Below are 12711 nucleotides of genomic sequence, written 5' to 3' on the forward strand. Positions count from 1 at the left end.
CACCTCTCCAGGAATAACAATTGATCGTTGCCAATCCTTGGATGGCTATCATCATCACGTCGAAAGAGATAGGTGGCCTAACCCCCTCTTCTCTCGCCCATGTGCGCATGTTACTCTGATCATCCATCGGCGTACAGTTCTCCTTCCGACCCACCCTTCGTAGCTTTCGTAGGCTCCCATTGACTGTTCACGCGGGTGTTGAGAACCACCCAGCCCAATCCCATCCAGATGTTTGGTGGGTATCTCAGTTTTCAGTTAGTTTGGGTGGAGGACTCAGCCTGCTAGCTTTACTGGTCGTACCGGATACAAAAAATGTTGTCATAACCATGATGCAGTTTCAGTTCCTCCCATCCTCACCTTTTTAGAATCTCTCCAAGTTCACTGCGGTTGACTTAAGCTACCGACGACTGTACAACCGATTCAATCACAATGGCGACGACAAAGACAAAGGTTCTGATCATCGGTGCATCAGGTGAGACTGGACGGTCTATAGCGAATGGTTTGCTTGAGGATGGCGGCTTTGTATGTCTACGTTCACACCTCTTAAATGACATTTGTGAGTCGGGTCGTTGCTGATTAAAAATATAGGAGGTCTACTCTTTCACACGGCCGGCATCAGCCCAGAAGCCACAACTCCTCGACCTAGCAAAGAAAGGGCTCATTATCCGACAATGCGATCTGTCCGCCCCGGAGGAAGAACTGGCTGAGGCTTTGCGGGGGATTGACGTTGTCGTCAGCAGTGTGGGACCTGCCGATCAGTTGTCACAGCTCAACATTGCGACAGCAGCGAAGGCTGCTGGTGTTAAGCGATTCGTTCCATGTGCCTTTATCACCGTCTGCGCACCCGGCGGCATCATGTGGTTGCGCGATGAGGTTTGCGTTGTTGTCACTGGAATGGGATATATCAGTCACTAACTCTCAAATAGAAAGAGAAAGTCTACAACCATATCAAACAATTAAAACTTACCTACACGATCATTGATGTTGGTTGGTGGTACCAAATCGCGACTCCCCGACTCACATCGGGAAAAATCGACTACGCGATGACAGTCGCCAATGACGAGTTGGTCGAAGGTGGGAAGACACCAAGTGCCTTTGTTGACTTGCGCGACATTGGCAAATATGTTACTCGGATTATCGTCGATCCACGAACAGAAAATAAGATGGTCTTCTCATACAACACAGTGACGTCACCAGAGGATATTTTCGCGATGGTCGAGAAAATGAGCGGGGAGAAAGTTGAGCGAAAACATGTATGTTTTTGTTAGTTAAAATAGGGGGGAATGACTAATAAATAATAGGTATCCAAAGAAACTGTTATGGCACGTGTCGAAGAAGGTCGAGCACACAGTGAAACATATCCCTTTGACGCGTCAAAATTTACTCTCCGAATCGCAGCCGAGTACCAACTATCGTGGGGTATACGCGGGGATAACGTGCCTTCATATGCCAAATATCTCGGATATCTTGACGCGAAAGAACTATACCCGGATTTCAAACCGATCACGCTTGAAGAGTACATCCAAGAGCTCCTGTCTGGAACAGCAACCGGTATCTACACCGACCGGATTTCACGTATCTATTAAAAGTCACGATGGCTTTCGCCTTGCTTTAGAAGGGAAGCAGCTGGGTTGCTTCTATACTTATCTCAGATAGACAATTTTCTTCTTATTCTGCTTCTTTTGTTTGATTTGGTTGTCTCTTAAGAATATCCCAGGGCCTGGTTCTCCCATTGCATGTAGGTTTATATACATATTGAACCATAAAATATACGCTTTGTTTTTTTGAACTTGTTCAGTTGTACATGGTTTAGTAAATAGTACTGGTGAGAAAGCATAGGTAGAAATTCCCGCGACCATCGACCAAGAGAAGAACCTAAACAGTATGCATATATTTCATGAAAGCACCATTTATATCCTGCTTTGGTGTTGTGAAACTGAAAACGTCCAATTATTTCCAAGTGACAACGCGAGATTAAGACTATCACGTGAAGTTTAAACACTACTACGATAAAATATAAACGTCAATTGATTATATCGTGAAAGGGCATATTCTGTTTACAAGAAGCCTTCAAAGTTTTTTGGCACTTTATAAACTGACTTGCATGTAATTCATTCAAGAAAACTTGCCAATTGCTGTTGTAAAGCATTGCATATACTAGTACTTGAAATCCGAGAATTGATATCGCTAGGTTCAATCTACGTGTAATCAATAGACATTTACAATCTGACATAAATGAAATATCCGTGCGGTAGTCTTGGATGGGTCTGTGGTACGCTCAGATTAGGTCAATATCAGGGCTCAGATTGACTATTCGAATCTTTAATATACACCAATTAATATCAATTGAGGCATTGATGTACGGTACATTTGTACTCTCCGGAATCGGAAGAATTGATTGACATGCAATTTAACGTTTACTCTTAGTCAACTGCTGCTCTACGTACGAATACTATGCAGTAGCTTACGTAGCCCTGTGCTGACGATGAATTGTAGATGTAAAGTTAAAATTTCATAGAGTCATACTTGATCAACTCATTAATACAAAGTGCAGCCACCCAGTTAACCACAGTCTCGCAGAATTACCAGCAGTATCTACCAGTATCGAGGACGGCCGTAGTTAGGGTCGTACTGCTCCTGGCCACCGTAGTGCTGTTGGTACATGCCTTCAACATTCTCTTGGGCGTGTCTCTTGGCCTCGTGGCGATCATATGCGTCAAGCCCTTTGGTTTCAGCGAGCTTGTCAATTTCGGCACCGACGAGGCCAACGAGAGCTTCCTTGGCAAAAGCGTGAGACACTGGCTTTCCTGTAATTGACTGGATTAGAGAATATAAATGAAATCAATGAATAGGAATGGAACATGCCCTCGGAGCGGCGGTGGTCTTCAAAGGCCTTGAATGCTTCGAAGCTGGCGGCACCGGCAATCAACTCGTGAGAGAGCTTGCCTTCGTGTGGTTGGTCACCGTATACCCTCTCGTGATCCCTCTGGGAATTTTCTGGATGGGTCAGCATTGATTGATTGATAACTTGAGTCTTCTTCATATGAAGAAGATGTAAGGACTATAGCATACCCCAACCGAAGAAACCCATTTTGTTTGATATGGATGTGAATTTGTGATGTATATATATATCTATTGAGAGGGAGAGGGTGATAGAAGATTGATGAAGAGAAAAAAGGAACTCAGAATGAACTGGAAGAAAGGCTCCTTCTTATAAACTCAAGAGCAGGGTAAAGCTTGCCCCTCACTAGCTCGAAGCAATTGCCAATTGCTGTCACTTTGAATCCGAGAAATATCCAATCCTCTTCACTTCCAAGCCGCTCTCACTGTTATTAGCAGCTACCAGGACGAAAGCCGAAGCCCTTTTCATTAGGTAAAGCCTACAAGGTTGCTTAGGATAAACCATTTAGCAGAACCATCCACTACCCCACTGGTACTACTGTATTGCCATCCATCAGCCAAGTCTAGAGAGAGCAGAGCAGCTCAGCCACATATGTTCCATCACGGGGAGGTCCGTTGGCAGCCTATTGGATACTTGACTCCGAATTTCAACCGTGGGCTTACGACTTGTGGAAGACATAAATTACCGAGAGGCCGAAATAAGGATCAGGGAGGTTTGTAACTTTGTAAGAAGTTAGAGCCTTCACCATGTTGTCTGGTACGATGGCCGAAAGAGAGGGGCAGAGTACTAAAGGCTTACGCAGTGTTTGATCCACTTGGAATTGGCTGAAACGCTTGGCTTTGGCGCAGCTGTCAACATAGGTTACCAATGACAACAGCTGTGGCAAAGGGTTGATTACCACAGGTCGGCAGCAGTCGCAATTATCCGATGTTGTCCCTAAGATTATCCTTGCTGCCTGAGGAATCCAAAGGGTCGCGCTCAGCCACAGAGGGGCAGCAAAGCCACAACGTGAGCGTAACCTGAGGCGGTGCAGCTCAGCTGCCCCGCGACGAAGACAATTCCTAACCACGGCCGTGTCGTAGTTAATTATATGTACGCATTAGCGGTATCTTTTCTTCCAGACGCTTGCTACTGATACGATTGAGAAACTTATTCATACAAGAGCCGCGGTAGAGCTCTAAGAATAGCTGCTGTAAGGTACCGTTTCTACCTGTGCGCATTCCGGCCATGATTGGACTCAGCCGCGAGCTCGCAAGATATCCTCCTCAACCATCGTGATACCAATAATAGAACTGAAGGATAAACATGCCATCACGATTACCCGTCGCAGGTGACTTCCCCCGAACGTGACTGTGGTGATATCCTACCCTGGCGCAGCATCCTCCGATAACACCCCTCCGCCGTCTCTTTCGGCACATCAGGCAAGTAATATTCTGGTTCTCCTGCACGGACTAGGCGACACAGCTGCCAAGTTCTCCTCCTTTGGACGGGCCCTCAATCTTCCAGAAACAGTCTGCTTAACAGTGCAAGCGCCAACACCACTGCCAGCTGGGCTGGTCGATCAAGCGGCGTATCATTGGGGAAATGATGTCATCTTCGACGATGCCGGCGGCGGGTTGTCGATGGATGCCGGGTTTGATCGAGCCAGACAGGTTATTGTACGAGATGTGATCACGGAGACGTTGATAAAGAAGTATGGGTATAAGCTACGCGATATTCTCTTGGTTGGGTTTGGGCAGGGTGGTATGGCGGCACTGGATGCTGCGAGGGAACTCGGCCTGCACCCTCCAGTTGAGGAGCTACCAGAGGCGACCATCTCCCCCTCGTCATCTTCATCAACGGCAGAGTCCATTGGGAAGCCGGATTACCGTACTTCTTTGTCAGGTGTGGTTTCCTTTGGGGGCCCATACCCGCTGTCCGCCAGCGCGGTTGGCCCAAAGGATCGAACGCCTGTGTTGCTGCTCGCTGGACGGGATGATGGCAAAAGTGAGGTCAGCGAGATGGCGGTGAAAAGAACCAAAGAAGCGTTTGAATTCGTGGAAGTGCATCGCTGGTCGAGGCGCGGTGATGGAATGCCTCGTAATCGGGAGGAAATGCTGCCAGCCATGCAGTTTTTTGCCCGTCGTTTGAAAAGTAGAAAAGGCGTACCTGCTGGAAGCATTGAGTTGACATAGAATTAATATACAAGTGACCCAACTAAAAATTAGAAAGGCAGTGCAGGGTCTATGTTTTCTATTGTACAAAAAAATCATATGCGATATGATGTTATCCTCGCTTGACATCTTCAAGCGCTTTTCTAGCTCTTTCAATAATTAGCCTTGCCCGCGTTTCAGGCAGCTCCTCCCTTTCCCGGCTAGGGCCATCTCGAACTGACTTGCGTAAAACTTCTTCAGTCTCAATCAAAGCCGTTCGACCAGTCTCTCGGACTTCTTCTTCCCAAAAAGACCTGGCCTTCTCCCATTTGGATTGTTGTCGACGCATCGAGTAGATCAATCCTACGGCTGCTACTGTACATGCTTCGTATAGGCCTGTTGATGAAGATGTATAAAGTAACGCAGACAGTGCCGAGGTTAAGCCTGTAGTCGAGGCGCTGAAAAGTACCAGGTTTTGTGAGAGCGCTTGTAAGGAAGGTATTGTTGAGCTACTCAATTTGAATCGACTAGCAGCAATCTGCATCGGCCACGGATCGTCTTTTTTCACTTCAGTCGCTTCCGCGCTTTGCTCTGGTTCCGCCCTCGAAGACGGTATTATAAAATCTTCCGCGTTCGGAGACCTGTTCAGTAGCCCGGCCTGTTTTACCCGCCCAGCTGTCCAGATCATCTCCTTCTCGGCCTGTTTGAGGTATCCGGTTTGCAGGATCTCCGATGCGACCGCGCCTACATCATCGACACGCCAGAATAACTTCCACCATGCGAGACCCCGCCAGCGCTGACTGGTAAATACCTCCTCTAAGGAATTGCGAAGTTCTGTGTGAGCTCGCTCAGACCATGCAGATACCGTCTGGTCAAGACTTTGACGCGTATCTGCCGAAACAGTTGTAATTTCTTGCTCCTTGATTCGCATGGCCTCCTTAGCAACCAGACCTTCCTCGGCTGTATTTAGTAATGACTGTACAAGTATCTCCAAATCCAGTACTATCCCATTTTTTGTATCGTCTGCCATGGATAACCAATTCACGATCTCCTGGATTCCACTAGCTGTCCAGCCGCGTTCATAGTCGGATGCATACTGAACAGACTCTCGAAATTTGGCCAGCGCAGCATCCGCAACTGCTATATCTACAAATGTCACTTTGCTCTCTCCAGAGATTCTTCCACTATCTTTCAACTCGATCGCGCCGTGAACCAACTGTTCTGTTAGGCCCAGATTGGCACGGCCAAGCAATCCACTGTAGGCAAAAAGCCCATCTGTTCCCGTACCACATATAATAGTCCTATGAACAGGATATTGTATTACGCTCTGCACTTCAGAGTTCGGCGTGGAAATCGAAATAGTGGGAACAAAGAGAGTGTCTTCGGTGATAGAGACCCCGGCTGGTTCATTTCCTGTGCCAATTTTGCCGACTAAAATTTGAATATTTCCTTTCTTTAAGAGTGGCGAGGATACAGAGATCGTAGGGCAGGCGCTGTCGTCGATGATGCCAGACTCTTCTCCGTACCTATCAACAAAGGCTCATTAGTTCAGACTTCAACTTCATTCGCATATATTGAACTTGCCGAATCAGCAAGCCCTGAGATTCCTCAGAGCCATGAGAGTTTATCAGGTCCTCCCAGGGTTCTTTTCCAGTCAAGGGGTCTGCCAAGAGCAGTCGAACCAGCTGACGCGCCGTAGAAGCATCATTTAAACCAAGCACTAAAATCATTTCTGTCAGCATGTTAAGATTAAAAGCAGCAGATAAAGCTGACCGGCGACACGAATCACAGGGATTTCTGATTCCAGCCCCCGTTGGGCAAGCTGAAGCCGACTCAAACTTATTTGATCCGCTGCCGTTTGCTGTAGTTCTCCTAGCAATGCATACAGATCCCTATAACGCGCCGGGACAGTCCTGTTGGTTTCAAAGGGCGAGTTTGTCGATATTAAACGGCGTGCAATATCGCTGCTATTCTTGCCGATAAACCTGCTCGTGAAAGCGTCGTGCTGTCGTCGCAAGTCACTGACCCCGTTGCGCGTTCGAGTCGTCGTCAACGTTCGTCTCCATGTCGAGCACGAAGGACAGAAAAAAACCCTTTGTGGTAGACTTGTGCCATTGTCCCAAAAGCGTAAGACGCTTTTGGAAACAGAGGCACGAATCCCAGGAGGCATTAGAAGGCAGGAGTGAAGGTGATGAGAAAAAGTGGGTGAGATGGTTGGTTCGACGACAAGAAATCGGAAGAAGTCTAGTTTCCGCGTCCCGTCAGAGCTTCCGCGCCAAGTGATCAATTGCAGGTACAATACCTCCTTGAGGCTTTATTCGACGTTGAAAGCCTGATAAATTGAACATTTCTAGAAAGCTCTTACTTACAACCATGGTGAGTAAAAGAAATGGCTTTGTGCTTGGCAACCTTTACAAACTAATTCTGATTTATATCCTGATTGGCTACTCTGAAACAAATAGTGGAACGGCCTCTTTCGGGACAGTGTCTAATAGCCGTTTCTTGTATAGAAACAGAATACTGCAATCGTGCTCTATTTAAAGAATATTTTCAGAGATTTAGCCAGGCATTGATAAACTTCACATCTTAAATAGAAGTAGTCAAACTCTGTATATATATTTATCATGCCTATTAACCATCATACTCCTGGTTATCTTCACTCTTGCTACGGTAAGGAGACAAAAGCTTGAATATGGCTATATGAAAGTGGTTTAAGTATAGAAAATACTAGTAATATTGGAACATTTAGAATTTTATATGGGTGGGGTTCTCAGAAGCACATGATTTTAATCTGATATTAATTAGTGTAAGTTTAGATAAAAGGTGAAAGCCCTTAATACTGTATTCAAACTTTTGTCGTATAAGTGGAAAAAGGATAATTAAACCATTACCATCTCAGATACCCGTCTCCAAGGTTCAGGAAAATGCAATATAGTTTTCACCATCATTCTTAGATTTCCACTTGAAAGCCAATAGATATTATGAAGATTACGAAATAAAAGAGAATGGGGTATTTCGGACCATAATGCTATCTAGAATAGCGTGGGCAATTAGAACTACATTGACGAAATAGAGCTCCGACACGTGACTCAATAACCCTACTAAGGAATCTTCAACTCAATGCTATTGATTGAATCAGCAGGGGTCACAGATATAAAAGAGGAAATAGTCCACCGGCCTTCAAGCTAAATGCTAATAAGTATCTTTTGGTTCTGAGCTGTACGTAAGATTTTGCTGGTCCATTTAGATCTAACTTATAGTTTAGATTTAAAGAATACATGCAGACTTAATCTTGGATTTAAATGAAAAAACAAGCATAATTCAATGATAATTGAATTTATTCCGTGACTAAGCTCTCTATAAGAACCTTGAAGAAGATAGTATGCCAAATATATGGTTTCAGATGTGAGTTCTTGCTTGTATCTCCCACCCCTACTATATCATGATTGCTCTACATAGCACCTGAGAGCGCTTTCATAATCTGATCAAAATCATCGTGCTATCAATAATGACATATCGTTTTTACCGTAAGGAATGGAAAAAAACTCGATCACATTCAATGTTGCACTGAAACATTTACTGACTGAACTCTTGCAAACATCGCGTTGATGTCTGCGCCGGTCTTCTGTTTTTCAGGCAGCTCATATCCCTCAAGAAATGGGATACGCTCCTGTTCTATCTGATCATCAGTATCCTGCATTGCAGTAATGCTCAGGGGGGTATAAATTGCAGAACTTACCAAAAAAGGCCCTAATCCATGCTTTTGGCGCGGCATCTGCCTTGGTGTCCCACAAGGTAGTCAAGTAAAGAGCTGTTGTCCCAGGACTACCAGAAATTTCGTTGAGAGAAGCGTTGAAAGTCGGATTAACTTTCATAGCATCCCTCACGCGTGCGGCGCGGGCCTTCGCCGCCGTCTCTACGGTGACGTATTTGTCCTTCTCAGAATCCCCATGTTCATACAGACCGAGTTTCTCGGCTACAGTCGCCCATATGACAGGGTCAAAATGAAGATCATCCCCGAAGTAGAAATCGTTGCGCGATAGCGATCCGTCGAACTCAATGTCGTCATGCTTTGCCAGATCAGCGAGGTTGAAGGTCGAACTGTTTCCCGTAGTCGTCAGGTTGAATGCTATCGCTTGCTCAAAAGCCTTGTCAAATGTAGTGGGAGCGTAGTTGTAGGCACCTGTCACGGCGACTCGGAGTGTGGCCAGATCGATGTTCTTACCCGAACGAGGAAGCCAACCATGATTTGCCATGACATTGAGACCAGGGCAAGGGGACCGACCTGTGTTGCCTGGTCAGTTGTGTCATGAGGAAATATAGGAATCATATGTTCTGGAATACTGACTATCCCCTGGCAGTGGTGGATGCCACTCATGACCTTTTGGCCTCCAACCGTACGAGGTGGTAGCCAGGCTGTAAAGCGCTATCTTGACGAACAACCCGAGTTTCATGCTTCCTTATTTTGATAGTCAAGCTATATCTTTGCCGGTGATGAGATAAAGACTCTCGATTGTCTGCTTGAGTTAGGCATCCCATGGGCCTTATATACTTGTAAGTCTGACTGAATTTCTCTAGAGAGCCGATCTTTGCTAAAAAGAGAGTGTATTTAGCACCTCGAAGCAAAGCAACACAGCGTATTCGGATCCTTGGGGCTGAATAAAATGCGTATTCAGCCTTATAGAAAAACCCCACAGCGTATTTGAGACGGAAATTATAAAGCGTATCCAGTAAGCACGTTTAATAACTTCTGACAAAAGGTCCCACTACTGCGGTCTAGGTGGCTGAGGCGCAGGAAAAGCCCCGGGTGCGAAAACCAATTCCAAATGATTGCGGATGAAACTTCGATTATTAAGTCAATGAGAGTCTCTGTTATTTGTAATTGAGATCTCACTCATAGTATGACCAATTGCTGATCAACTGGTTGCGAAGGGTAAATTATTTTGATACATAGAAAGATTTGGTAATTGTATGAAAATGCATATATAATGCAGCTTCTCGCAATACTTGAATAGTATCTCATCATAAACTCATCATTTTACTTATTCCCACAGTTTTCAATCACTATCGATTCCTTACGTCGAAGTTTAGTATGTACTCACATTTTCGCTTTTATTTGCCCGTAGCCCTTATTGGCGCCGGGGCATATATTGCTGCTTGCACTCCTTCCAGCTCCACTTGCGAAAGCTTCTGCCAGGAGCGTGTTGAGAATGCCTCCTCATGGGAGGTTGACCAACACGCCTCGCGGGACTTCTCATTCTACGCCACTCCGTCCAACTTTTCTTCCGATCTTGCCCCAGGAAGTCTCCTCTCAGTTGAGCCGGTTACCGACCTCTTCAACTACAGCATTCCTAGCGGCCTCTCCATGTCCCGTATCGTGTATACCACCAACGACCTGAATGGTACTACTCTTCCGGCTTCCGCGTATGTACTCTGGCCGTACACACCACTTTCGACCTCCGATCAACAGGAGCAAGGCTTTCCAATGGTAGCATGGGCCCACGGAACTTCTGGCGTGCTTAGGGGGTGCGCACCAAGTAATTATCGCAATTTGCAGTACCACTTCATGGCTCCATTCCTTCTCGCTTTACAAGGCATGGCTGTCGTTGCGCCAGATTACGCTGGGCTCGGCATCAATACCTTGCCGAATGGACAAGAGATTGGCCATCCATGGCTTAGTGGACCATCCCAGGCCAATGACCTCGCCAATTCCATAATCGCTGCCCGCAAAGCGTTTCCCAGTATTCTAACCGCTGAAGGCCCCTTCGTCGCTATGGGCCATTCTCAAGGCGGCGGGGCGGCTTGGGCATTCGCAGAAAAGCAAGTCAATGAGCCCATCTCCGGATATAAAGGCACAGTTGCCATTGCACCTCCTACACGAACCATTGACCATTTGAAAAACGCCTTCGGAAACATCACGGAGCCCTGGGCCCAGGTCATCATTGCTGGACAGCCAAAGCTAATTGCCGCAGTTACTGCTGTTTTCCCTTCGTATAACTACTCTGGGCTAACGCCTGTATCTTACGATAGATGGTTCAATGTCCTGAAGCCTTTGGATGGATGTCTCCCGACTGACAGCGTAGCATTTACGAATGTGACTGCTGATCAACTCGCAGTTCCTGACTGGTACGAGGCTCCCGAGGTCCAGAGATTCGCCAAAGTAGCGGAAAGTGGACGGAAGAAGTTCAAGGGCCCATTGCTTGTCGTTGCTGGGGAGGCTGACATTGTGGTTCCCCTCGACACGGTCGAGCCTGCGGTGGATGATACTTGCAGAATGTTAAAACAGGAGCGGTGGAAGGAGTCGTTGGAGATGGTCACATACTCGGCCATGAATCACTTTCCAGTCATTCAAGCCAGCCAGATGAAGTGGCTACCGTGGGTTAAAGAACGGTTGTCTGGGGTTCCGGTTTCGAGGATTGGATGTGTCAAAAGTGTGGTAAATGGATTCCGTACAAATGATACCCTGCAAACAGCGGAACCAAACTTCCTTGAAGGATGGGCAAGCCCTGATGATAACTGGAAATACTCGCTTTAGTCATTGTCCGACCCTTGGAGTTCGGCAGAGACTGGGATATTTCTTTTGTCATGAGGAAGATGTACATAAACAAATTGATTGAATTCTGATCAATGCATGAAGAAGTAGTGTCCATTAGCATGAAATCAAATAGCTGCAGAAAATAGATTACCGGATAAAATAGATTCCAAGCCTCCTGTCGTAAGCAACAATTATGTAGCCGTTGGTCTTGACGCAATGCCTTTAAGATAGAAAAGGTGTACAAACTGAAGATAGAGTGTTGCTGTAAAGACCAGCAGGTAATATGTCCAAATAAGCATTTTTCGGCAAGTTTTCAAGCCGAAAATCATTCTTTTGGGTGGTCTGATAGCCCATGATTGTCAGCGTTTTGGCGGGACAACCCGATTCATCTAATTGGTTCTTAACGAATAATACTTGCAAGAAGAGAAATGTTCTGGGGTAGCATCATTAACTAGACCGCGTATTCGGACATTAGCGAATACGCACTTGCATAAGGGCCTACCGCTAGCCTCAAGCTACCAGGTAAGCCGCTCTATATTATGTATACTTAGTAATAAGGCGCTTCAAGCCTATCAAATAGTTGTTTTCGTTTATCCTGGCATTCAGCAGTGTAAATTAAAAAGCTAGACATGTGCATATCATATTATCTACAGGCGAAAAGAAAGCACCCTCATGCTAGATCACTTTCATCGAGAGGGCAATACAAGTCAGGCCCAATAAGAGCAGCTGTGTGAAAGGCCCAGGACTCCGAGTTAGTCTGCGGCTGCTGGAATTAAAAGCTGAGTGAGCCGATTTTTAGTGTAAATTTTGATTGGTTGCTATCTTATGACCACCGATTATTAACACTACTACCGCGAACTCTGGTTAGGGGGGACAAGGGAACTAAGGAGTGTTGTATTGTGTATATAAGGGGAATGTAAAGTGGCTATAATCATTGACTGGGAGCTGAAATTGCCAAGACTATTTTTCAGCACCCACGCACTAACTTTCGAGTCCCAGACAGCTGCAAGCCTGCGCAGATCTCATCACGTAAGACAGATATGTCATGGAACTCAACAATTCCAAATAAATAGTAATACATGAGGCTGTGCTCTTTCTCCTAGAACGATCTAGGAGTCTGAGCGTGACACTGACTAAGATCT

General features: G+C 45.9%; 6 protein-coding genes across 6 annotated transcripts; 3 read left to right on the forward strand and 3 right to left on the reverse strand.

Moving 5' to 3' along the window:
* Positions 1 to 429: 429 nt before the first annotated feature.
* On the forward strand, positions 430 to 1586 carry BGW36DRAFT_424613 (isoflavone reductase family protein; the record flags this gene model as incomplete). The annotated part of the gene is made up of 4 exons (XM_046219997.1): positions 430 to 522; positions 589 to 873; positions 927 to 1253; positions 1302 to 1586. 4 exons carry the CDS (start codon positions 430 to 432, stop codon positions 1584 to 1586), a joined length of 990 nt encoding a protein of 329 aa, XP_046075710.1.
* A 1009-nt stretch (positions 1587 to 2595) lies between these two features.
* On the reverse strand, positions 2596 to 3091 carry BGW36DRAFT_394990 (putative CipC-like antibiotic response protein; the record flags this gene model as incomplete). The annotated part of the gene is made up of 3 exons (XM_046217986.1): positions 2596 to 2807; positions 2866 to 2997; positions 3073 to 3091. 3 exons carry the CDS (start codon positions 3089 to 3091, stop codon positions 2596 to 2598), a joined length of 363 nt encoding a protein of 120 aa, XP_046075711.1.
* Positions 3092 to 4207: 1116 nt separating this feature from the next.
* BGW36DRAFT_356460 (Alpha/Beta hydrolase protein) lies at positions 4208 to 5076 on the forward strand (the record flags this gene model as incomplete). The annotated part of the gene is made up of 2 exons (XM_046213773.1): positions 4208 to 4232; positions 4280 to 5076. The coding sequence occupies 2 exons, from the start codon at positions 4208 to 4210 to the stop codon at positions 5074 to 5076; spliced, it is 822 nt and encodes a 273-aa protein (XP_046075712.1).
* A 91-nt stretch (positions 5077 to 5167) lies between these two features.
* On the reverse strand, positions 5168 to 7204 carry BGW36DRAFT_394992 (uncharacterized protein; the record flags this gene model as incomplete). The annotated part of the gene is made up of 3 exons (XM_046217987.1): positions 5168 to 6560; positions 6619 to 6754; positions 6808 to 7204. The coding sequence occupies 3 exons, from the start codon at positions 7202 to 7204 to the stop codon at positions 5168 to 5170; spliced, it is 1926 nt and encodes a 641-aa protein (XP_046075713.1).
* A 1227-nt stretch (positions 7205 to 8431) lies between these two features.
* BGW36DRAFT_336767 (Chloroperoxidase) lies at positions 8432 to 9488 on the reverse strand (the record flags this gene model as incomplete). The annotated part of the gene is made up of 3 exons (XM_046212974.1): positions 8432 to 8709; positions 8774 to 9319; positions 9383 to 9488. 3 exons carry the CDS (start codon positions 9486 to 9488, stop codon positions 8591 to 8593), a joined length of 771 nt encoding a protein of 256 aa, XP_046075714.1. The 3' UTR covers positions 8432 to 8590.
* A 563-nt stretch (positions 9489 to 10051) lies between these two features.
* BGW36DRAFT_372643 (putative secretory lipase) lies at positions 10052 to 11690 on the forward strand. The gene is made up of 2 exons (XM_046215504.1): positions 10052 to 11300; positions 11357 to 11690. Exons 1-2 carry the CDS (start codon positions 10127 to 10129, stop codon positions 11416 to 11418), a joined length of 1236 nt encoding a protein of 411 aa, XP_046075715.1. The 5' UTR covers positions 10052 to 10126; the 3' UTR covers positions 11419 to 11690.
* The last annotated feature ends 1021 nt before the right edge of the window (positions 11691 to 12711 follow it).

Source organism: Talaromyces proteolyticus (assembly GCF_021365285.1).
Source record: "Talaromyces proteolyticus strain PMI_201 chromosome Unknown BGW36scaffold_3, whole genome shotgun sequence".
Lineage (NCBI taxonomy): Eukaryota > Fungi > Ascomycota > Eurotiomycetes > Eurotiales > Trichocomaceae > Talaromyces > Talaromyces proteolyticus.

Excerpts from the sequence above, each read along its gene's own strand:
- BGW36DRAFT_372643 (XM_046215504.1), top strand. The coding sequence starts at position 10,127 with ATGTACTCACATTTTCGCTTTTATTTGCCCGTAGCCCTTATTGGCGCC. Across the intron at positions 11,301-11,356 it reads CGAGCCTGCGGTGGATGATA|TCGGCCATGAATCACTTTCC; the intron begins CTTGCAGAATGT and ends ATGGTCACATAC.